Source organism: Colius striatus, chromosome 1, assembly GCF_028858725.1.
Source record: "Colius striatus isolate bColStr4 chromosome 1, bColStr4.1.hap1, whole genome shotgun sequence".
Lineage (NCBI taxonomy): Eukaryota > Metazoa > Chordata > Aves > Coliiformes > Coliidae > Colius > Colius striatus.
In genome coordinates, this window is record NC_084759.1 from 78,917,806 (window position 1) to 78,940,847 (window position 23,042).

Here is a 23,042-nt window from a genome sequence, read left to right on the forward strand (position 1 = left end):
AAGCAGATCTGCTTAGTTGAATTCACAGAATCTCAAGGGCTGGAAGGGACCTCAAAAGATCATCTAGTCCAACCCCCTGCCAGAGCAGACCACCTAGAGTAGGTCACACAGGAACTCAACCAGGTGGGTTTTGAATGTCCCCAGAGGAGACTCCACAACTCATCTGGGCAGCCTGTTCCAGTGTTCCATCACCTGAACAGTGAAGAAATCCCTCCTTGTATTTCTTTGGAACCTCTTATGTTCCAAAACAAACAAAAACACTCCTCACACCCTCAACCCTTTTTAGAATAAGACCTGATTAAATATGAATTAGTAAAAAAAAAAACAAACAACAAACCTGAAACAGAACAAACACAGACAAAACAACAACAGACTCATGAAATCCATAATGTGTGGTGGGCAGAATCGCTTCCATCCAGTAAAAGAAAAATATCAGAATTGTCCAGGTGATGGCACTGTTGGCTCCTGTCTAAAGGCAATTTTCAAGCAGCAAGAAAATAGCATCTTTTAGACATTTTTACAACTTCTGTGTGCAGTGTTATACCCATTGTAATAATTACACTTTTCCCCTAAATTGATTTATTTAGAGTTAAAACATCAATGTAGAGTCTCGTAATTGTATAATCCTGGCTATATAGGAAATATGTAAGTAGATTAGAAAGTTCTGGATTTAGAATAGCCAAATAAAAATATGTATTATTATATAAATTTGCAAGAGCTTTATATTAAACCAGAATAAGATACTCTTAAAACAAAAATGAGGTGAATATTCATATGACCAAACCACAGGCCCATAAATGAGATGTCTCTCTTAAGTCACTTTCTTCGGCGCTTTTGTGGCCAGGGGAGGGAATATAGCTAGAACTGAAAGTGCCCAAGTTGGATTCCTAACAGGTTCTTTGGGTAATTCATATTTTTCTTTTGTTATTCAAAACATTAAAAGTTATTTACATTATTTCCCAGATGAGAACCAGAGAGGGAGACTATGAAGACAGTGACAGTGTCGTTTATGAGTATGAGCCGGACTATGAATATGTAAGTTAATTTTCTTTTGCTTGACTGATTTTGAAAAGCTGCTTTGGGAGTGCACGTTAAAGCAAGACATGAGGTTTGAAGATGGGATTTATTGGTTTAATATGATATCCTAAGACTCTGTATATATTTTTGTATATGGCTTATGTTCTTTTTAAATTCTTTTTTTTATTTATTATGAAAAAGGGGAGTGTTGTATCTGAAGCCTCCTACACAGAAGCTTCCTATGCTGGAGATCAGCAGAAAATTCTTATGGAGGTCCTAGGGTACTGCCAGGTATTCCTTTATTTTCTCTCTGAAATGGCATTTAAACAATTCTAGTTAAATTTCAGGAGGATTTGATTTTTTTGTATATGCTTGATAACCTAGTTGCCCACTTAACTTCAATATTTTCAACGAAAAAATAGTGTTATTCATATTCCCTGAAGTTTTCACACCATAGCTGGCAAGAATGATTTTCAAATATTAAGCTTTAATACCAAATTTTAAATCTTATGCTTTACTGAGAGGGGCTACACAGTAATGGGAAATATCTGTCATACACCCAGCTTTTGAAAGTAAATGAAGCTTGACAAAAGTGTGCCAAAATCCTGATACTATTGTTTTGGTGGGTTCTTTGCTTTTGTCTTCTGAAGCAGTTGCTGGCAAGTTTGAAAATCACTGCACTGAAAATTAAAAAGAATTTTACCTGTAATTGAGCTTTCTTGATTTCTTCAGATTTAAATTGGACTCTTGTGAAACAGTACTGTTTTCACTCTTAACTTTTGTTGTCAGGCCATGTATGATGCCATTCAGAAATTGGATAAGAAATTTGACCTGCTTCATCGGAAGGTCTCGGAGATGCAACATACTCGTGTAAAGCCACTGTTGCTCAAACCTGTGAGTATTAAAGACCTAAGGTATTTATTTAAAAAAGAATAATCTCTTCAATAAGATTTAAAATTAGTAGCAGAGCAGTCGACTTAAAGTCCATTTCAATTAAATTTTTCTGTATTTCTTCCTATATGTCAGCTTTAGTCTTATGCTGTTATTGAGCAGTGGCCACAGAATGGCTATTGGCCTCCATCAAATTCAGGAACCTGTGATAGAAGCTGTAAAATTCTGTTTGTATTGGAATCAACAGAAACAAATTGTGTTGGTTACATCTTAAACTTGGGATTAGGTGAACCTGCTTCTGCAGGGAAGTTGGACTAGATGATCTCTGAGATCCCTTCCAACCCTACCATTCTATGATTTTATGATATTGGTGTTGCTAATTTATGAGGTGTGGTGTACCATCTCATTGGTTTCTGTAGTTAGAGTTTATGCATCACTCGCACAGGCTGGCTCAATTGTCTGACTGATTTATAGATCTCAACAGTGTGTCGTCATATCCATTGCAGTACAGAATTGTGTTTTGTTTAATAAACAGCTTTTTTTTAAACATTTTCAAGTTTGATGTTGAGTGCATGTTCTTCACTTTGTTCCTATATGGTCAATCCAATGTTAACTAAGGAGACAGAATATTGGTACTTGTAACAATGCTCTTTAAAATGAAATTGTAACAGATGATTTTTGAAGAAGGTCATAAAATCCATAATAACCTTTCTTTGTCAACAATACTGCAAAGCTTTTAATGTGGTAGAGGTGATCCTGCTGTTAGGAGATGTCATGACATCAGTAAGGCCATTTGCTGTAAGGATGAGTAAAAGCAATGACATTCTCGTGCATGCTGATTACCAATAGGACACAAGATTTTATTTGGGAATGTGGTTTTGTTGACAATTCCACACTTGTGCAATCCACGTATCCAAAACTGAAAGATTCAAGGAATAAACCGGTCTTGTCAGCTATGTTTGGATGCTGTGACCTCTGCACTTACCCTCCTCTCTGATCACGTGGGATGGCAGCTGTTTTAATGTTGAGATTAAAAGTGACCTGCACTGCTTTTTTAAATTGAATTTTTTTAAGAAGGCTTTTATTACGATAAGGTTTAAGAAGGAAGTCAGCAAGTGCAACTTGCCAACCAGTTTCTTAGATTCTGCTAGCACTTTAAATTTAAAGCCATCAGGAGTGCTACAGAGTTTTTGTATCTATAATGGGCTAGGGATATAAATATGGAAAGGTTAGTGAGAAAAGTACTGGGTTTTTTTCCATTAGATCAACTCCATTAGCTGGAGAAGTGGACAAACTTTCAGGCACTTAGACTTCACGTTGTAGATTTTTAAAGGTTACAATAGTGGAATATAATCAGATTTCTGTAAACAAAAAACTAAAAAACCAAATCAAACCCCTCACTCACATGTCAGCTGCATTTGGTGGCTCCTGCTCAGTGACTTCTATTTTGAATTAGAATGCATGCTTTAAGGTACATATGTTTCTTCACAAAAGTGCTCCAGGTGGTAGAAAGCACAATCTATCTCTCAATTTGTCCATCTTAGTCTCTTTGGAATCTTCCATTGTAGATGAGATTCTGAATGTTTAATGTTTTCAGCTAGCAAGTAAAGAATGAAGAGGTAGCCAGGAGAGAAAGTGAATCAATTTTTAGTTGTTTAAAAGGAGGCTGACGTGGCAGTGGAGACATCCCTTGAAAATTTAGCAGACTGGGTCAGTGGCTGGCAAATTAAAAATTTAATTTTGCATATTCTTTTATCAATACAGCTTTTTAAAGAGCCTTTCCAAAGCTGCTTTTCGCATTTTATATTTCTCTGGCTTTTTAGAAGGCAATCGTGCTGACACCCCAGGTGGAAAAAACATGTGAAATGTTGAAGTTGACCACGTAAACTCTTAGTGTCGGAACTAAAAGTGAGAATAAACGAAAGTAGAGGGAAGGTTAAAAAGTAATAGCACTGGCTTCATGACAACTACTTCGATGAAGAGTCTGTTGCCGATAACATAATTCCAGAAACCTAGTCTTGCTTTGCAAAAGATAAAAATTTCCAGTTATGTCTAATTTAACCTTTTAATTGTTTTCCGCAAATGCAGAAACCAGTTGGATTTGCGTACAGAAGTTCCAGTCATTTACCCCAAGGGAAAATCAGAGTGCAAAAACCCATGGAAAGGGAATCAAGTCTTCATTTCTCTTCACCAGCCCTGGGAAGGCATAGCCCAGTCATCAGGGTTGCGTTACAAAACGGCTGCGTTCAGGTCAATCCCACGGTAAAACATGTCCAACAGAGTCTTCCGCTTGAATCGCAGCAGGCTGTTCATAGGCAGAGCCCACCGCTCCCCACAATAGTTTCTACACATTCGTTGCATTCGGCATACACAGCAAATAACAGGATGCCTGACCTTTCTCCGCAATCAAATCTTGTAGCCGGTGTGGTGGAAAGTACTGTCAACATTGGATCTTCACCAGTGGCATCATCGTCAATGCCAGCACCACCTGAGACCAGTATGGGAAATAATGCTGTGGTAGTGAACTACAGAAATCCATCTGGGAGTGTGAATATTAGTAATGAGTTGCCATCTTCTTCAGTCTCCATCCATCCAAGCTTCGGTGAGTTCCTTTGTAATAAATACTCAGAAACAAAGGCTAAAAAAACTACTGCTAGTATGAAAAAATATCTTAATTGTTATTTAGATCTAGTGGAATACTGTTTAAAACTCTTTAAACAAAAGTTGTGGGAATGTTTAATGTGCCAGGGATCACTTAAAAACCTCTGTTCTGTTGTATAGACTACCACAGTCCTTTGATTTACAGTACATATGTCGGGTTCTTTTAAGACTAGACCCTCTTTTTTCTTCCTTGACATGCTTGATGTAACCTATTTTTAACCTGTGTATATGTCAGAAGTAATGTCTGGATGTTATTTCTGTATATTTAAAAAGACAAAAGGGATTGCCAGTAAAGCTGAAGCATCCTCCTGTATACATGTTCTGCATTTAAGAAAGCAACTAACTTGATTTGCATGAAAGAGATACTTGTTCTCCTTTTTTGGAGGATTTTATCAGCGTCTGTCATCAAATCCTCCAGTGTTTGATTTCTTTCCAAATATTTAATTCTGCAGAAAATGAAGAATTCCATAGATCATTGCATTATAATCAACGAGCACTTATAACATAGCACTATGTTTTAAAAGCTAATGAGTGTCTTTCTGAAGTATAAATTCCTTGAATGGCATGGAAGTCTGAGCTGAGGGTTTGTGTGCTTTTGGCCTGAAAACTAGGTTCATCTAGATGAAGAACTGCATGAATAGTAGGTGGAATACTCAAAATCTATCTGCAAATTTGTGAATTCTATTGATTTAGCAGTGCTATGTATGTATATGCCATTTTTCATGGATCATTGTCTCAAAAACATACATGGTATCTGCATGTGTGTCAGGCCAGTCCGAACATTTTTGGTTCTTACGTGTCTTTTGACAGGCATTGGAACAGGCTGCCCAGGGAGGTGGTGGAGTCACTGTTCCTGGAGGTGTTTAAGAGATGGTTGGATGTTGCACTTAGGGAAATGGTCTAGTGATTGATAAGGCTAGGACAAAGGCTAGAGTCAATGATCTTAAAGGTTTCTTCCAGCTGAAATTCTTTATGATTCTATGTACTTTTGGGGGTATTTCTGTTACCATTCCAATTTAAAGCTGCTTTTTTAAGAACAAAGGTAAGGAATACACAGCAGAATTAGCCGTTGTGGAGAAGACATACCGAGACTCCCATAGAAGCCCAGAGAAAGAGTTTCAGAAAGTGTTCTTTCTCCAGCAACTGGAAGGTTTTAAATAATTTCTTTGTTCTTTAAATATTTTTGTCTTACAAAAAGAGTTTCTTGGTGACCCAGTGAGAAATGTAAAAGTTCTTGGAAACTATTTGATGAAAGCTCGACAAAAGACTAAACCAAAGTATGCAGCGCGCTACTTAGTTCGTGTCTTGTTCCCCAAGGAAACATTATTGTGCAGCATTATGGGAGTGAGCGCACGAGGGCGCAGAACACTGGATCCAAACAAAATTGCTGCAGTAAGAGGTATGCTACCCTTCAAAGGGCATGGGTTTAATTCTTTAATACTTAACAAAGTTTTTAACTTACAAGGAGTAATTTTCTGTAAGTTTCTGCTAATCTTTGTCTAGCAGCTGGTGAAGTGATAAGTGCAGTAGCGGATGTGCCTCACTGCTGTGTCCTTTGGTTTTGAAATTCCTGCTTTGTAATTCTCAATGTGGATAAAACAGGTTCTGATTTCTCCTTGTTTTGTGCAGTTCACGTTCATGAGTCATGTTGACCTTTTCTGGTTTTCTTTACAACTTATTTTGTGTTTGTGTGTGGCATGAGTGGTTTTGTGGGGGTTTTTGTTTGGTTGGGTTTTGTTTGGTTTGGGGTTCTTTGAATGGCCATGACGTACTTGGAACCACCTGTTAACGTTCATTCCTAAATACACTTCTCTTAAGTTCACTTATCACCTGTGTTTGAGAAATGGTGAAGATGGGGAGGGCATTTTTTTTTAAGTGTCAAGCCATTTATGCAGATCCTGTGGTACATATGTGTGGACCTGTCATCTCCTTCCTGGAGTATTATTTAAGCCATGGGATGTAGTTGCAGTGTCAGTATTACCCTGTCTCTGTGTTTTTTGTGGGGGTTTTCTGGGTGTTGGGAGTTTAGTTTTTTAAAAGTTTTTGTGATAAATCACACCTTTCCCCCAGTTCTACCAGAATGTACCTAACAATAAAAGTACTATTTATGACGTCTCAAAAAAGCATCACTGCACTTCTTAAATTCATAGCGCTGTGTAGCTTCAAAACATGAGTTTGCGACCTACCTCTCTTGAATTAAAACTCGAAATCTAAAGCCTCTAAATGGAGAACAGTAAACGTGAAACGTTTCTTACCTTTTTCTTTCTAAGTTAGAATGCTTGTAGGTGCCACTTTTTGTCACAAAGCTTAACAAATTTTCTACATTTCATGTGCAGAATTTCTTGCAACTAACTTTCCAAACTATGATTTGACTGAACATGGAAAAGACTGGAAAACCTGTATCACAAATGTCAATGCTATGATCCGGTGTTTACGCTCTGAAACAAAAAAAAACCCAGTAAGTTGTCTTGAGGTGATGATGTATTGAGTTTGTGCATCTTTCTCAAACTAATTGTTTGAATTCCTGATCATACAGGTGTTTCTAATTGGAAATACCTTGGATTATGTCTTTACATTGCTCAGCATAGGCCTGCTGACTGCAGCACTAGTTGCATATGGGCAATGATGGAAACATATCCCTCACTTTTGCTCTGTATCTTCCCACCCAGATGTCCAGCACTCAGTTAAGAGATGTGTAAGCAGAGGATACTAAAAGGAAAGCACAGTAAATGTTGCCCAAATGTAGTGTCAAGTTTGACTGTGAGCATAAACATGTAGCTGCTAGCACTGACTTCCCTTCAGATATATCCAGGCATGCATTTCAACTTTATATTGACTCCCAAAACACCTGTAATTCCATTTACCTCTGCTTCTAAAAAGCTTTGTGCAAATTTCTGAATATTTAGTAGCCATTTCACCTGTGGGTTTCATGAGAAATATCTGGAATCCAGCTTACACTAAATGGGGAAATGAACTGGAACATTTAACTAGAAAATTGATAGGCTGTCCCATTACAGGTGCTAACCTCACTTAAATGTTTCAGGAGACAGCTGAAGGAAAAGAGAAGATGGCCGATGCTCCAGATACCTCTCATTGTGTAGATTTCAATAACGATGCAGATGGTGATGTCAGTTCTCAAAACATTAATAAAATGACTAGTTCCACAACTGACACATTGCAGAATTCAGGACTGGATAAGTTTCCAGAAGCTTTCTACACACCTTTGGTCAAGAAAACACAGTCTTTGGAACCTATGGGTAAACTAAGAAATTTTCGTCTTAAGGATTTGTGTGTTACAATTTAAATGGTCAGTGAGAGGCAGGAGATGCTACTGTAGGTGAAATTGTGTAGTAAAGGGATTTGCTGAGCTATGTGACTCTTTTCCTCTTAAGGCAGTGTATATATGTAAGTCTTCATGGAAGCAAACAAGATTATCTGGCTAACAGAACGTGTGTTTGCATCTACCAATGTCCCATAATGCATATCCACTGTAAGAGTGGAAGACTCAGCTGTAAGATACTCTGTTCAGTTTCTCTAAATAATAATTTTTCAAGACTTATTTCACAGTTACTCTGTTTAGTTTTTATTATTATAATTATTGTTATTGTTATTATTAGGTAGATATTCTACCTTCATGGAGCAAGCTAGCTCAAAATATCTACTGAACAGTATTGCAGTTTCAGAAGAAATGCACATCTTTCTGTAAAACTGACAATTTAGGTCAACAAAAATCTTAAAGCAGCCCTTATACTTTTCTTTAAGAGAAATAAAAATCACAATATAGAAGTGCATTGGGAAAAAAACCCAAAACAAAACATGTAGAGCTTGAGAGCTTCAAGGAAAACAAGCTGAGATTAGTTGCCCTTGATTAGAATCTCTTTGGGACTTTATCAGGTCTGCTTCTGCACCAAAGATTTTTTTAGTCTGATTCCACAGACCTCCTGATCTACAATATATTTTGCCTTTTTTGGAGGGTTTTGGTTTGTGGGGTTTTTTAAGTATCTGCAGTGGAGTCGGGTTGAAGTAGTTGAAAAATATGCACTCTTTCAGTTTCGACTTAAAGGATCTAAGCACCATTGAAATAGCAGAACTTGTATTTGCTTATTTAATTCGAATAGCACTGTATTTTCACGTGAGATGAAAATAGTTTAGAAGGCAATTATGAATAATGCAGGTCACATTGCTAGCATTGCTGAAAGCGTATCAGAAGTGCTGTTAACGTTGCTGAAAAACAAGGCAAGGCATTTTGGCTACTTGGACGTTTGTCTGCAATATTTTGCTCTTCAGTATTAGCTGTAATGTTACGGTTTTGCTCTGGTCTTTCCAAGCAAGTGCAGTAGTTTTGGGGAGGACTTTCAGTGTCCTAGTTTTAGTATAATACAGTCTCTTTGAAGCAGTCAGTATTGGATAAGTAAAATATCTCTCTCTATTTCTCTTCCCCTGATGTCCTTTCTAGAACTTCTTGGAAGCCCATGGCGCAACGTTCAGTTGCCTTTCTCAGTCATTTATGTAGCTAAGGGAAAGTCTCGGCCAGAATTGTCAGCTCGTTACCTAATTCGTCATTTGTTCACTGAAGATGTGCTGGTAAAAAGTAACGTGTATGGTAATCTTGAACGGGGTATGAGGCCCCTGGACTGCAACAGAATTAATGCTCTCAGAGGTAAGAAAATCTCTGTACAAATTATATTGGGAAGAAATGAACAAGAGTGGTTACCTTTGTGTCCTATGAATGAACCATGGAGCATCAGAAATAAGTCTGAGAGACTGTTCTAACAGATACTAGTGCAAATAGTGAAATAAGCTGAGAGAAGGTGGATAAAGTTATATTTAAGCAACTTGAGGAAGCCTTCAGATTGCAAAGCTGGTGCACAGGACAAAACTCAAATCTCTATGGCATCAAGTTGAAAGTGAAATGTGGAAGCAGTCCTAGAGTATTCTGAAGAGAGTTGAGGGTGATTTCTTGATACAGGGTCTAGGTAGGCCAACCAGAGATAGTGCCCATCAGGTTATGGAGCTTTTCACAAAAAGGGTTGGAGTGTGATAATCAATGGCAGTATTGTCTGTAGAGACTATGAAATAATGGAACTCAAGATCTCGAGTAAAGTTAAATTGATAGGTGGGGGCTTGTGAGAGACAGTTGTGAGGAGGAGAGAAGCTCAGGAAAGTTGACAGGTCTTTAAGGACAGGATTCTGCAAGCACAACAGAGTCCATCCTGGCACTTAGGAGAATTGGTAGAGTTATAGAGAGACAAGTTTCGCTAAGCACTGAATCTGTAACTGAGCTCTGGTGCAAAAAAAGCACTATATAGAGACTAGAAGCAAGGACATCTCATGAAGCAGAATTTAGTAACTTTGCCTGGGAGTGTTGGAATGGTCTCAGGAAAGCCAAAGCTCAGATAGAGTTAAGTCTTGCAAGGAACGTCAAGGTCAGCAGGAAAAGCTTCTATTATGTCAAGGTTTAGTTCCAGCTGGAAACAAAGAACCAGGAGCAGCCACTTGCTCACTCCTCCCAGCAAGACTGGGAAGAGAGAACCTCCTAAGGGCAGGGAGGGCTCAACTGCCACTTACAAGACCACTCAACTTGGGGATGAAAAGAAAATTTAATCCACCATCAATCAAAAACATAAAAAACAGATACCCAATTGAAAGCAATACAGAGTAGGGCAATAATTAAAAGTACATACAGCCCGTTTAAGATCCTCTTTCCTCCAACCCTCCCTAGGCTCAGGCACCTCATCTGGTGTCTTTATCTCCTATGAACGGCTCAGCGGGGCAGGGAATGGGGGTTTCAGTCAGTCCTTTCCTGATAGCTTCTGCCTGCCGTTTGTCTGTCCCAAGGCAGTTGGACTCCTCACCGATACTCCCTGCTCCTCTGCTGGGTCCTTCACACACCAGGCAGCCTTGCATGGGCTGCTTCAATGTGCGTTCATCCCAAAGGCTGCAGCTTCTCTGCGTCTCCTATGTGGGTCTGCTCTGGGGCCCGCACGCTCTCCAGCACAGCCTGCACCATGGCCGCCTCCTCACACAGTCTCCTGCCCGTCCGGATGCACTCACCCGGAGCTGCTGGTAGCAATCAGTCCTGCCATTACCTTCCATGGGCTGCAGGGCCACATCCTGTGTTCTCGCCACAGGATGCAAGGGAGTCTCTCGTCTGACACTGTTCCTCCTGTCTTCCTTTCACTTTCTCGGACTGCAGGGTCTGTGTGGCCTCTTCTGTCTTGTATCACTCTCCTACATCTTCTGTGCACTGCAGGTTTCCCTTCTTAAAAAGTGATGGCAGAGATGCCAGATTGGCCCAGCCAGGTTTGAGGTGGATCCACCTCTGAGCTGGGAAATGTTTTGAGAACTGCTTACAGGGACTAGCACTGCAGCCCACTCTCCCTGTTCCCAAGCAAAAAGCAACTCCACACAAACCTATCGCATACCACAACATTAGTTGCAAAAGACTGAGCAAGGAGAGTGTGGGCCTGTTGTTGAATGAGGCAGGTAACTTAGGGACAGTAGATTAGGCTGAAGCACTCATTGCCTCCTTTGCCCGTCTTCCCCATGAAGATCTCTTGAGCCCCTGGGTGGTGGTAGTTGGGAATAGTCAGCATGTTTTTACCAAGAGTAAATCACATTTGGCCCAACTGATTGCCTTGTGTGATAAAATGACTGGATTTGTGCACAAGAGGAGAGCAGTGTGTTGTCAATTAGCTTGATCATTTTTCAGCACTGCCTCTGACAATATTTTGGTATTCATATTGGGATGTTACAGTTTGGATGGGTTGAAAACATTAAAGGACTAAATGGATGTTTGTGCTCAGAAGGTGTTTACTTGATGCTCTGGCTGGGTGACTGATGCACAGGGTACTGAAAAGGTCTGTCCTGATGCCTGGCCTGTTTACTTAACGACTTGGAGACAGAGGAGATCACCCATTGGATTTAACTGCAAATTGAGACCATATTAACAGATATACAGCCAGCAGATCAAGGGGAAAGAGTATCTTTCCCTGTTTGGCACTTACGCGTTTGCATTTGGATTACTGTGTCCAGTTTTGGGTCCCTTAATACCAGAAAGGTCTCAGTAAAGCTGGAGAGCCCCCAAAGGGACAGGCAACTAGAACACTTGCCCAGTGAGGAAACTGAGTCTATGTTGTGTGGAAAAAAGAAGGATCTAAGGGGACCTAGTAGCAGCCTGCAGTTATCTGTCTTCTTAGTAAACTCCTAGAGTCAAGTTGTTCAGAGCATTGAATATGGGAAGATGAGAGACCACAGGCATGAAGGGAAATGAGAGGTTCAGAGTGGATATGAGCAGGCTCCTTTTCCCTGTGAGGACAGTCAAGCAGCAGTGCATATTGCCTGGTGAGGCTGTGTCCAATCCTCAGCGGACAATGGCCTCAGCAATGTGATGTGACCTCAGATTTCTCCCTGCTTGGAGTGGAAGGTTGGAGTAGAGACCACCTGAGGTCTCTCACAGCTTGAGTGACTGTGATCAGAAGGGAACAGATTCCAAGTGCCTTGCCCTTCTGATGGCTCAGAGGTCAGCTGTCCCTATTCACCTAAGAGGCTCCTTTGAGAGAAGAGATCTCAGAAAATAATAATGTTTGGAAGCTATGGATAGGATAGGGACTGCTGACAAGTGAACAGGCAGTATTTTGAGCAACTGGAATAACAAATCTTCACCAAAGTGTGTCTTTAGAAAAAGTTAACAGCCTGGTACACTCTGTGAGTATGGCCAGTTTTGCTGTTTCCTCAGCTTCTATGAATCCAGGTTGTCTTCATAAAATTGATATTATTTATTCTCTTTCTAAATGCTGTTCCAGAAAGCAGAGGACGGGGTATGTTATGGTTGAAGTTGTAGCAGATATTTTTCCTTCTGCATTGTTCTTGTTTCAGCATGAAGACTTCTGGAGAAGGAGTCTTCTATTGGTCTCATTCAGTCTCTCCTGCAGGGCTGGATAAAGCAAGCAGAACCATGACAACAGAGTTAGTGTAACAGTTATGTAGCAAGTGAGGAGGAATGTGAAGCAGGTTGTAGATAGAAAAGGTGTATAGGTTATCACACAGAAGAATAGCTGTCATTAACTAGTAAAACTTAAGCATGGCCAGCACGAACAACGGTGTTAAGGGAAAAGGTCATTAGCTTTCTGGTGGCCATTTGCTCTGTGCCTCTTGCAGTGGAGTATGACCAATAATTTCTTTGCTCTAGAAAAGCTGAAATGCTTTGCCTTTCTGTTCTTTTAGGAACATGGTTTAGTGCTGGGCTTGACAGTGTTAGGTTAGTAGCTCGACTTAGTAATCGTAAGTGTCTTTTCCATCCAAACAATTCTATAATTCTATGATTCAATATCTTAAAAAGAGAGTTGAAGCTATTTGAAGAGGTTTCTTCATTCAGTGTAGAAATATTTCCACCTTTTCTTGAATTTTTTTGTTGTAAAAGTTGGAGTTTTCTGTGAGAAATTTGAAGAGAAAATAATCTGCCAGGAATTCTTAAATTTTGTTTGTGGGATGTTATTTACTGGGCTGGGTCCCAGGCTGCAGGCAGTGGCATACTGGAGTGCCTTCAGCATTTCCCAACACCACTGGTTTCATGTAAGAGGAAGTAAAACCCTACATCTTCGTGATATCACCGTGCTCACTGGGTTAGTAAGGTTGCGTGTTTGACTAGTTACTCTCACCTTAATGACAGTCATATAATTTAGTTTTAGTTAGTCCTATGAGGACCAGGGAGTTGTACTTGATGATCCTTAAGGGTCCCTTCTGACTTCAAATATCCCTGTGATCCACTTTTTTACAACCTGCATCTGCTAACAAATCCTGAAACTGCTTCTTCACCTCTGGAGTATAGGAAGGTTGAAAGGGTCTTTAACATCTGGCCAGTGCAGCCTAACAGCTGCAAAATCATTCCCAATATAGCAAGACTCCACATAAGAGGGCTTTCCCAAATGGCACATACTAACTTGGGAAGCTTTGACACTTCAAGCTCCTGTATCTTTTTTCATGACATTTTGAGTTTGAGGCATTCAAGAGATGTATCTCAGGGCTACAGGAACACCATGTGGGGTGCAGAGCAAATGAGAGAGGAAAGTCCCCTTTGTTGTGGTTGCAGACAAGCGGTACCACTTGGCTCTGGGGCCAGAGGGCAATCTCTGGCCCTGCTTTCCTTAAGATTATAAAATAACCTGATTGGATGGCAGCATCAGCTCCCCAGAGGTGACCCTACAGGGCAGGAAAGGGCCCACAGACCCTCACTGGAGTCCCATCAGTTGGTCAATTGCTGTTAAAGCTGTCATTTAAAAGCTGTTTCATGGCCACATACAAAGGCTGTGCAGGCTTGGTAAGAGGAATTCCTGTTCTGCAGTTATCTCTGAGGCCAAGCATTTTCTTGAATCAGCTGTTGGGGATGGAGGGGGAGAGAGCCTGGCTGCTGCTTCAACCAACAGCTTGCGTATCTCTTGTTAGCATAGTTTACTACAGGAGCATCCTGGGAATGAAAGAACCCGAGGTACTCTTGCTTCATACCCCCCCAACCCCCCCTACCCACTTAATCTCAGTTAACTGCAAGAACACTGGTTTTTCTCTCTGTTATTTCACTCCCTCAGACCCATGCTTTTCTGGCAAAACATGTTAAGTACAAGTTAAAATATCAACTGCAAACGACAATACTATATTAGGTTTTTACTTGCTAGTTTGTGGGAGACCACTGGAAGAGTAAAACTGATATAATATGAACTAGTGATACCTCTCATTCTACTAAGATAAATCTAAATGTTAATCAGAGTAGAAATAGTATTGCCTTTGATTTGAAATTACAGCTGGGATTTGGGGGGGTTTGTGTTTAAGTCTTCTAGGGGCTTGCTTAGAGAAAATATGTAATTCAGCAAGGCTGAGAAAGACAACCACTCAGTAATGACAAAAAATTAAAATCTGTTTTAAAAACTACTGATTTTACTTGTTGGAGGGGAGAAGGGTACTTACTGCAGTATTACCTTATTTCTCCCACTGCTTCCAAACTCAAGTATTTGTTTATTGATCTTGTTGCAGTACGGTAAGGAGCAAGCTCTTGCAGATTTTGTTACTGCTGTTCCTCTATGGCTGTGTTACGTTGAATCACTGTGTTTCATTTTAGTGAATATAGTTGTCAGAAGTCCTCTGAAGGAAGGCTTGGTCCTGCCAAATACTGGTCATTCTGAAGTGGACACTGGGATTTCTTTGCTTTGGTTGACCACACTAGAAGCTGAAGTTACTCAGCAGTTCAAGGGATCAAGCTCACGTACATGGTTACATGCTTTCTTTGCATCTTTTGGGTTTATGTTTAGACCTCTTGTTACTCATTTTCAAATTAAAGAGGTGGAGGGGAAAAATCTGTTCCCTATCTTTGCTCTTCAAGCCTCATGACATGCGTAGGTGTCCTGTTCTGGTATATTGCACTTGTTTTGTCTTAGTGACATCCAAAAGGAGTATGTAGCTTGCATAAATAATTGCTAACTATTATACACTTGTTTATTTTTAGACTTTCTTCAAGAGAATTATCCATCCTTTGATCTAAAGGAGACTGGATTTGACTGGAAGGCATGTGTGGCTGCTATCAACAGCTCAATCCGCAGTCTCAGGCACGACCATAAAAAGGCAACAGTTGGAATTCGCCGGAGAATCTCGGCACCACCAATGTTGAGTGCAAAGAGCCCTCCACAGAGCCCCACTTCAGTAAAGCCATTTGAAAGTGACACTATCAATCTCACAGATTGAAGCTCTCTAACATCTGCCTCAAATCTTTAATTTAGCAGGCTTTTGTAAATTGTACTTAGCAGCCTGTGACATTGAGTTGTCGTGTTATACAGCAGCACTAAATAGCATTATTTCATGAGACCAAAGTTGACAGAAGACTTGGGAACCGTATCTCCATGTATAAGTGTAGAAATCACTTCCCCGTTCCCTGTAGCATTTGCAATGTGTTCTCCCCTGAAAGCACCTTCCCATGATTCATTGACTCTGAAAGATTAATCTGGTTAGAAAGCATGTACCGTGTATCAAGTCAGGAAAAGCAGGTGGAAATGTGGAGAGGAAACAATACTCCTCCTTGGAGGAAGGCTCAGAGCCAGATAAATCATCTCATTATATGTAAGGAATTAAATTTGCTTTGACAATTGGATATTTTAATCAAAAATAAGTAATGCAGAAAGTAAAACCTCTTCTTTTAAACTGTAGCTAACTTTCACTTCTTTTGCCTCCTGTAGCAGTCTTTGTTGTAGGATAAGGAAAGAGGCAGACAACAATGTAAGTACATTTGGTAATATTTTCTTTGCTCTAAGTCTACAAAAGCACAAAAAAAGCATCCAGAACAAACAATCCAGTGGTTGGTTCTGGTTTTTTTTCTTGATGAAAATTGAAGAAGTTCAGGGCCTTGATCTTCTGTTCAATGGCATATGTCTCATCTTGTGGTGTGGATGTCCATGGGATGCAAATCTGCTGCAACTTGCATCTAGAGGATTTGGGTCACGATTCAGATTTGAGAAACAGTATTTTTCCATCAGCTTCAAGTCATCAGTCCTTCAAGTTAAAACCGAGGACATGTGCTGTACGATTGCTACACAATCAGAGATGACCAGCATCACTGGTACACCTTCTCAAGCTCATAATCATAGCTTTTAATACCCACATGTGCAAGGCTAGGCATGTTTGCTTTGCTGTCTGGGTAGGCTGCTGTTGCAGAGACTTGTCATCCTACCTTTGTTAACTTAGGATCTTGAAAGACATGCAGTGATTATTCCCAGTGTCACAGAATGGTTAAGCTTCAAAGTTGACCTCTGAAGGACCACCTGGAACCATGATATTCAGACAGATTTTTAATATCTCCAAGGATGAAGACTCTACAACCATTCTGAGCAACCTGTGCAGGGCCTCAGTCACTGTCACAATAAAAAACTGTTCCCCACTGTTCAGAGGGAATCTCCTGTGTTTCAATTTGTGCCCACTGCCTCTGGTCCCATCACTGGGTACCTGTGAGACAAAAGAGTCCATTTCTGTCTTTTTGGCTCCATCCTCTTTGCAGCTTCCCCTCAAGTATGAGTTTCCCCTTGAGCCTTCTCCACACTCAACAGTTTCAACCCTCTCAGCCTTGGCCCGCACAAGAGGTGCTCTAGGCCCTAGAGGAAGGGGTGGAGTACAGGCTGTTGTCTGTCTCTTGTGGATCTTCAGTTTCTTTATTATTCCTCCAGAAAAAGGTAGAAAAAGGGTCTCCTATAATCTGACCTTCTCTGCTCCCCCTCCCTGGGGTGACATTTAACATGATTTGGGTGGAGAGTTGAATAACATAGTCATATAGGTTTAGCATGTCCTTCTTTAAGCTCATTATCATATTCAAAGGTGTTAACTTCAATATTCATTTTACAGATAATTAAGCAAAGGTCTTACTCCAGGCATTGTGACCTTGTTGAAACTGTTTTGAAGCTGTTTGTCTGCTTGTTCCTGTAGTTTATAGCCAATACAGGACCATCCTGCACCAAAAGGCTTCCTTGGTTGTCTCCAGATCTGTGCAAGAGATAAGGAAGCACCACCACTTTTAACCCATTTATGTGTGATCCCCACAAGCCCTCAGCACTTACTGGTACCTGGATTTGTCTCCAGGTGCAGGACTTTGCACTTCCCCTTGTCGGCCTTCATAGAGTTCCTGGCCACCCATTTCTCCTGCCTTCTGGATGGTAGTACAACCCTCTGGTGTATGACCCATTCCTGCCAATGTGGTGTTGTCTGCAAACTTGATGAGAATACTCTCTGTCCCATCATCCAGATCATTAGGGAAGGTCTTAAACAGGATGAGATCTGGTGTGGACCCCAGAGGTACATCACTAGTCCCTGGCCTTCACTTAAGCTTTATGCTGTTGGTCATCCTCTGGGCCCGGCCCTTCAGCCAGTTTCCAGTCCACCTCACTGTCTGCTCATCCAGCCCATCGGCAGCTTGTCTGTGAGAAGGCTTTCCTCAAGTTAAAGCAGACAATATCCACTGCTCTCCTCATCTACCACGCCAGTCATTTTACCATAAAAGTTTCTGAAGTTGGACAAGTGTGACTTCCCCTTGGTGAAGCCGTGCTGTGACTCCTGATGGTTTTCTCGTCCTTCATCTACCTGGAAATGGTTTCCAGTTTGGCTGCTCCATCACCTTCCCTGAGGTGCAGAAATGAGGCTGACCAGCCTGTAGTTCTCTGGGTCCTACTCCTTGCCCTCCTTCGCAATAAGAGTGACATCAACTTTCATCCAGTTTTTTAATACTTCTCACATTTGCCTTGCCTCATCAAAGATTATGAAGAGTGACATTGCAATGACATCTGCCAGCTCTCAGCACTCATGGGCACATCCCATCGGGCCCCTTGGACTTAATGTATGTAAAGTTTGTTTAAGTATTATCTGACCTGGTTGTTTCGGACTGAGTGTGTAGTTGTTCCAGCCTTTCCCCCCAGGTTTCTGGGACTCAGAAGGCTGGTCTTGTTAGTGAAGGCTGAGGCAAATAAGTCAAAAAGTGCCACAGCCTTTTTTGTATCTGTTGTAGATCTTGATTTAGAATCAAAGAGTTGCCATCGAAGGTGTTGGCAAAAGTGATTTTACAATGAATTTGTAAAAGCACGACTTAATATTAAGTTCGATGTCAAAGTTCCCTGTACTACTTACTACGTAGAAGAAACATACAAAGGAAAATCAAATTAGGATAGATTTTGAATAGTTTGCACAGAAATGAGAGGTGCAAAAAGCTAAGGGAGACCCTGTCTTTGAATTGCAAGGTTGAGAGTGGACCCCCTTGTTTTCTTGATGGAGCTTAGGGGTGCCTAGGTCTGATCTTAGTCTCAGACTTGAACATGGGTTTACATCTAATGGGAGAGATGCAAAAGGGTAAGGAAAACCTCCCTTTGAGTCATGGGAGTTGTGAATGACCCCCTTGCTTTCTCCTCACAAAGCAGGCTGAGTATATCTGGTTCCAGACTTAGTCCCAGACTTGATCAACTGTTTATGTCTAATGGAATTAGCTACATGGATTTCATTAGACATTTATTCTGCATGCTAACAGTTGTTTACTGAGGATTCGTTGTGAATAAGGGATATCACTGCCTTGGGTAGGAAAGGATCTCTTAGTCTCAGGTAAGGAATCTCAAATCTTGATGTTAAAGAAGTACTTACTGCCCAAGCATCTGGCATTGGTTCACTCCAAACTTCTGAACCCCAGATTTTTCAAAGCAATGTCTCAGGCATCAAAATATACCAAAAGAAATCATTTAATAGACTGGTACAGCAGCAGAATCTGCTTGAGCTGGGTCCTTCTGAAGAGAGACCTCAAATGAAGAAATCCCTGGGCAATTATACCCTTAAAGAGTATTCACCTGACCCTCATGGATTCTTCATACTGGCTTCATACACCTGCCACGTGCCCTTTGATTCAATTGTTATTCAGGTGTGAGATCTTCTGACTTTTAATTCTGTTCTTGCACTGTCTCCAGTTGCCTTGTCTAATTGCAGCTGCTGTTGATACTTGTAGCCTCTTTCTGGTTTGCACTGGCTTTGAAGGACTTATTTTCCTTAAACAGGTTTAGTAAGTCTAAGTGGAAGTTTACAACTTGAAGCCTAAGGTTTCAGCAACTCTAGCTACAGTAAGCAAATCAAGCTCAGTAAGTAAAGCTAAGCAAACAGCATACTGAGTCACACAACGTTGTAACTCTAAACGATTCATTCTATTTTAAAACTTACTTATTTAAGCTGAAATGGCTAATAGCTCTAAACCTCGAGAGGCATCCCTGCTTGAGGAGAGAGTTGCCTATTGTGCAGTCCAGTTGCTGTCCAGGGAATACTCAAATTGGGCTCATCCCACAATTTGTTGTTGGTAAAAGATTTGGTTGCTCCAAGAAGCAACCTAGAGAGACGTCCTTGCTCAAGGGGAGATAGCCATGCAGCCTCACTGCCAAGCATGGAGACATTAAAGAAGGCTGACATAGACTGCCCTATTCATGGGATAAAATGGTTGGCTCCTAGTGAAATTGCATACAATGGGAGAGATATGCACAAGACTCCTTGTATCTGCAACTTCCTTTGTTTCTTTGTGGGAAAACCCACCTGCTATTCATGTATTAATCACTGAGCTCTGCTCCTGTGTGAGTTTTCTAGAGGAGTTCTTGGACCAGCTATGGCTCAGGTCTTTGCATCCCTTGGAGCTAGTACCAAACTCCTCCTAGTTTTGTTAAGACGGGTCAAGTGCATCCATCACAGATGCTCAGACATTGTCATTGCATTCCTCACAGGTTACTTGTTTTTTCTTCCAGTACCTTGTCCAGTATTGCCTAACTGGTGAATGAAATTGCCTTGCCACTTGCATTATGTCTATGTGTAACCTCACGTGTCAAACTTTTTCACAGAAGAAGCTTCTCAGAAGACTGACACGGGGGACCAATTTCACCTCTGAAAGTTGATGTAACTGTGGCTTCCAAAATTATGCCTGTGTAAATAGCAGAACAAGCTTTAACTAATTGTCCTTTCCAAGGCAAAGGTTTTATGGTTTTGGATTTGTTAGCAATAAGATAAAATAGTGTACTTACTTGTTCTCAACTTCTATTCATAACAAACCTCAACTAATATTCATAACAAACAGACAATGTTGTTTATTATTATATACAGTCTAGGATCAGCTTTTTTATTGCAAGTTAGGATATACAATGGCCTTATCAGATACGAAATTAGTAATTTAGTTTTCCCCTACCACCTTCATGCAGAAGTCTTCTGTAGAATTTAAGAAATAGGATAAATTTATGATATTTTTTTACTAGAAATGTTATACTACAAATTTGATTGTTCTGGTTTACTACTAACAAATTCTGCTGTTACTGTCCTACACGTTCATTCTTGTAAATGCCAAGGACTTTGTTGTGTGTAGATATTACTAGTTCCAAACCTTAGAAAAAGCTAAAAATGCTTATATTTTTTCAGTAGTTTTATGAAACTTTTTCACTGTCTTCACAGATTTTAATGGTAGAATGATATATTTATTGAATGACCTGTCTGGCACTGAAATCTGTTGTGTGGTGCATACCTATAGCTTCCATATTGAAAAGAGAATTGAATAGTTGTATAAAGGTAGAAATAGTTTTCGTGTTTCTGTTTCAAATGTATCAATTTTTGCTAACTTTTATAAAATAGAATTGCAGTATTTTACTGTTAGGAATAAAATATTTTACAAATAAATCTAGCAGATAGCTCCTTAGCTACATGTGTGTGTCTTAAATATTTTTTGCATGGTGGATCTACAGTTCAGGTACAGTTTCATCTGAAAAGATTCTTTTGATCGCCTTTGAAGACTGGAGCTTTGAGGAGATCTTCTGCTGAGGTGAGATGGTTTCCATATTTAGACTGCCTTAACCGATTCAGTAAACCAAAGCAAGCTTGTTTGGGCTTTCCTTGTCAGTTACAGCTTTGTGTGAGCCGTCTCAAGCAGAGATTTCCACAAAAGGGTAGGAATTCAGTAAAATTTGTAAGAAACTCCTTTAAACTGTTGCATTTTTAGTAGACTGGGCCTTACGCAGTGGAATCAGTCTCTGTATTGGTCCTTATTCAAGGAATAGAACACGGCCATAAGGTAACCTGTTTGTTTGGAACACTGACATTTTACCACCTCTCCTCTATTGTTGTGACCCTAGTACCAACCTGTCCCTGATGCAAGAAGAGTCCTTCCTCTCTACAGTAGAGATGGGACACTTTATTTGTGCATAGAATCGTAGAATGGTAGGGTTGGAAGGGACCTTTAGGGATCACATAGTCCAATATCCCTGCAGAAGCAGGTCAACCTAGATCAGGTTGCACAGGAACATGTCCAGGCAGGTCTGGAAGACCTCCAAGGAAGGAGACTCCACACCCTCCCTGGCAGCCTGTGCCAGGGCTGCCTCATCATCACAGTAAAATGTTTTTTCTTATGTTTAAGTGGAGCTTTTTGTGTTCCAGCTTCATCCCATTACCCCTTGTCCTGTTGCTAGATATTATAGAAAAAAGGGATGCCCCAACCTCCTAACATCCACCAAATATTTAGGGATTTATAAATATCAATGAGATCCCTGCTCAGTCTTCTCTAGACTAAACAGCCCCAGTTCCTGCAGCCTTTCCTCCTAAGGAAGATGCTCCCATCCCATGACTAATGTCTCTGATTTTGAGATAATATTTCATAGTTCATCTGGCACTTGTGGCATTAGACTTGGCAGCCCTCTAATCTGGTATTGTCCATGTCAGGATCTGGGGGGCACATTTCCTGGTAACATGTCATGCTTTCTTGATACATCTATTATAGCCTTGTGCATGGTGGTGCATACCGTGCTTTCATACGATGTGTTGATAATCACACGTATAACTAGGACATGCAAAAAGAAAATAATTTAAAAATATATATTACACATGAGTTAAAATACATTAGTATTGATTTTCGTTTTAGGAAAAATTGGCAAAATTCCATCCCGACCTCCAGTTCTCATGTGTGACAGTTGCAGACTTCAGCAGAGGTGTTGTGTACATCAGACCAGTACTGGGGGCATGAGGTTCCTGCAGGAGACTGGGCCAAGTTGGACTGGGGACAGTACTGTTAGCAGGATGCCCTGATCCAGTTGCGTGGACAGGGAGGCTGCAGGGGAGAGGGCTGGGCACTGCCAGCCTGCAGAGAGGAGCTCAGGGCAGTGCTTGCAGGGGGATGCTGGGCCCAGGCACAGGGATGGGCCTGAGGAATAGGGGCAGCTCTTCCTCTTGCTGCCCATTGAGGCTCTTAACGAAAATTTTTGCAGGCTTCATGGCAGGTAATATGTAAATAACTCATCTCACAGGCATGTTCAACTTCAATAGCCAGAACCCATCCTTTGGAACAGTATCAGTACCACCATTTTCTATTTTCTTCAAGTGTTTGTTCAGATTGTTTGATGGAAACACTCTTAAGATTTCACAACATGACATAGAAAAGAGTGATATTTGTGCAGTTCTTTCATTTGTGTTAATAGATGTGACAATGTGTAGTTTTGTAGTTCTCAGAGTTACTGATCTCATCTGTACAATATACAGTACGATGATATCTCTGCATGAAACGCGATGGGAACTGCTGACTTGAACTATGCACCTATGTAAGTATGTAATTTACAGCTTCGGAGTAAATTCCATCCCCCTTTAAGTGTGAAGAGGATGTGGCTTGTAACGACCTTGTGCCCTGGAAAATGAGTAGCTTGAAGGGCTACAGCACCACCTACCGAGGGCCAGAAGTTTTCCTGAGAAACCAAAAAATCTCCCTGTCTGATGGAAATGTTAAATATTCTGAAAGGATGATGCTGCTCTGAGAATCTGCTCTTGGTGCACTCACTGAACAATTGAAGTTTCACTTCTAGCTGAACTTTATCATTTTAAGCTGCTTTTTTTTTTTTTTTTCCATTTTAAAATGACCTGAGTTTAAATTTGTTTGTTCAGTGTTTTGGTTTAGTTACTCTTAACATTAT

General features: G+C 40.6%; 1 protein-coding gene across 4 annotated transcripts in view; it reads left to right on the forward strand.

Annotated features, from left to right (window-relative positions):
• The window catches only part of BEND2 (BEN domain containing 2), a 34,393-nt gene extending 13,699 nt beyond the window's left edge, over nucleotides 1–20,694 (forward strand). For all 4 annotated transcript variants that reach the window (XM_061999252.1, XM_061999261.1, XM_061999271.1 and 1 more), the window contains 9 exons: nucleotides 964–1,035; nucleotides 1,219–1,308; nucleotides 1,807–1,911; nucleotides 3,997–4,510; nucleotides 5,768–5,968; nucleotides 6,906–7,027; nucleotides 7,613–7,826; nucleotides 9,026–9,229; nucleotides 15,065–20,694. In XM_061999252.1, coding sequence (XP_061855236.1) covers nucleotides 964–1,035; nucleotides 1,219–1,308; nucleotides 1,807–1,911; nucleotides 3,997–4,510; nucleotides 5,768–5,968; nucleotides 6,906–7,027; nucleotides 7,613–7,826; nucleotides 9,026–9,229; nucleotides 15,065–15,300 — 1,758 coding nt within the window. In that variant the 3' untranslated portion in view covers nucleotides 15,301–20,694. The remainder of the gene's footprint in view (nucleotides 1–963; nucleotides 1,036–1,218; nucleotides 1,309–1,806; nucleotides 1,912–3,996; nucleotides 4,511–5,767; nucleotides 5,969–6,905; nucleotides 7,028–7,612; nucleotides 7,827–9,025; nucleotides 9,230–15,064) is intronic.
• The last annotated feature ends 2,348 nt before the right edge of the window (nucleotides 20,695–23,042 follow it).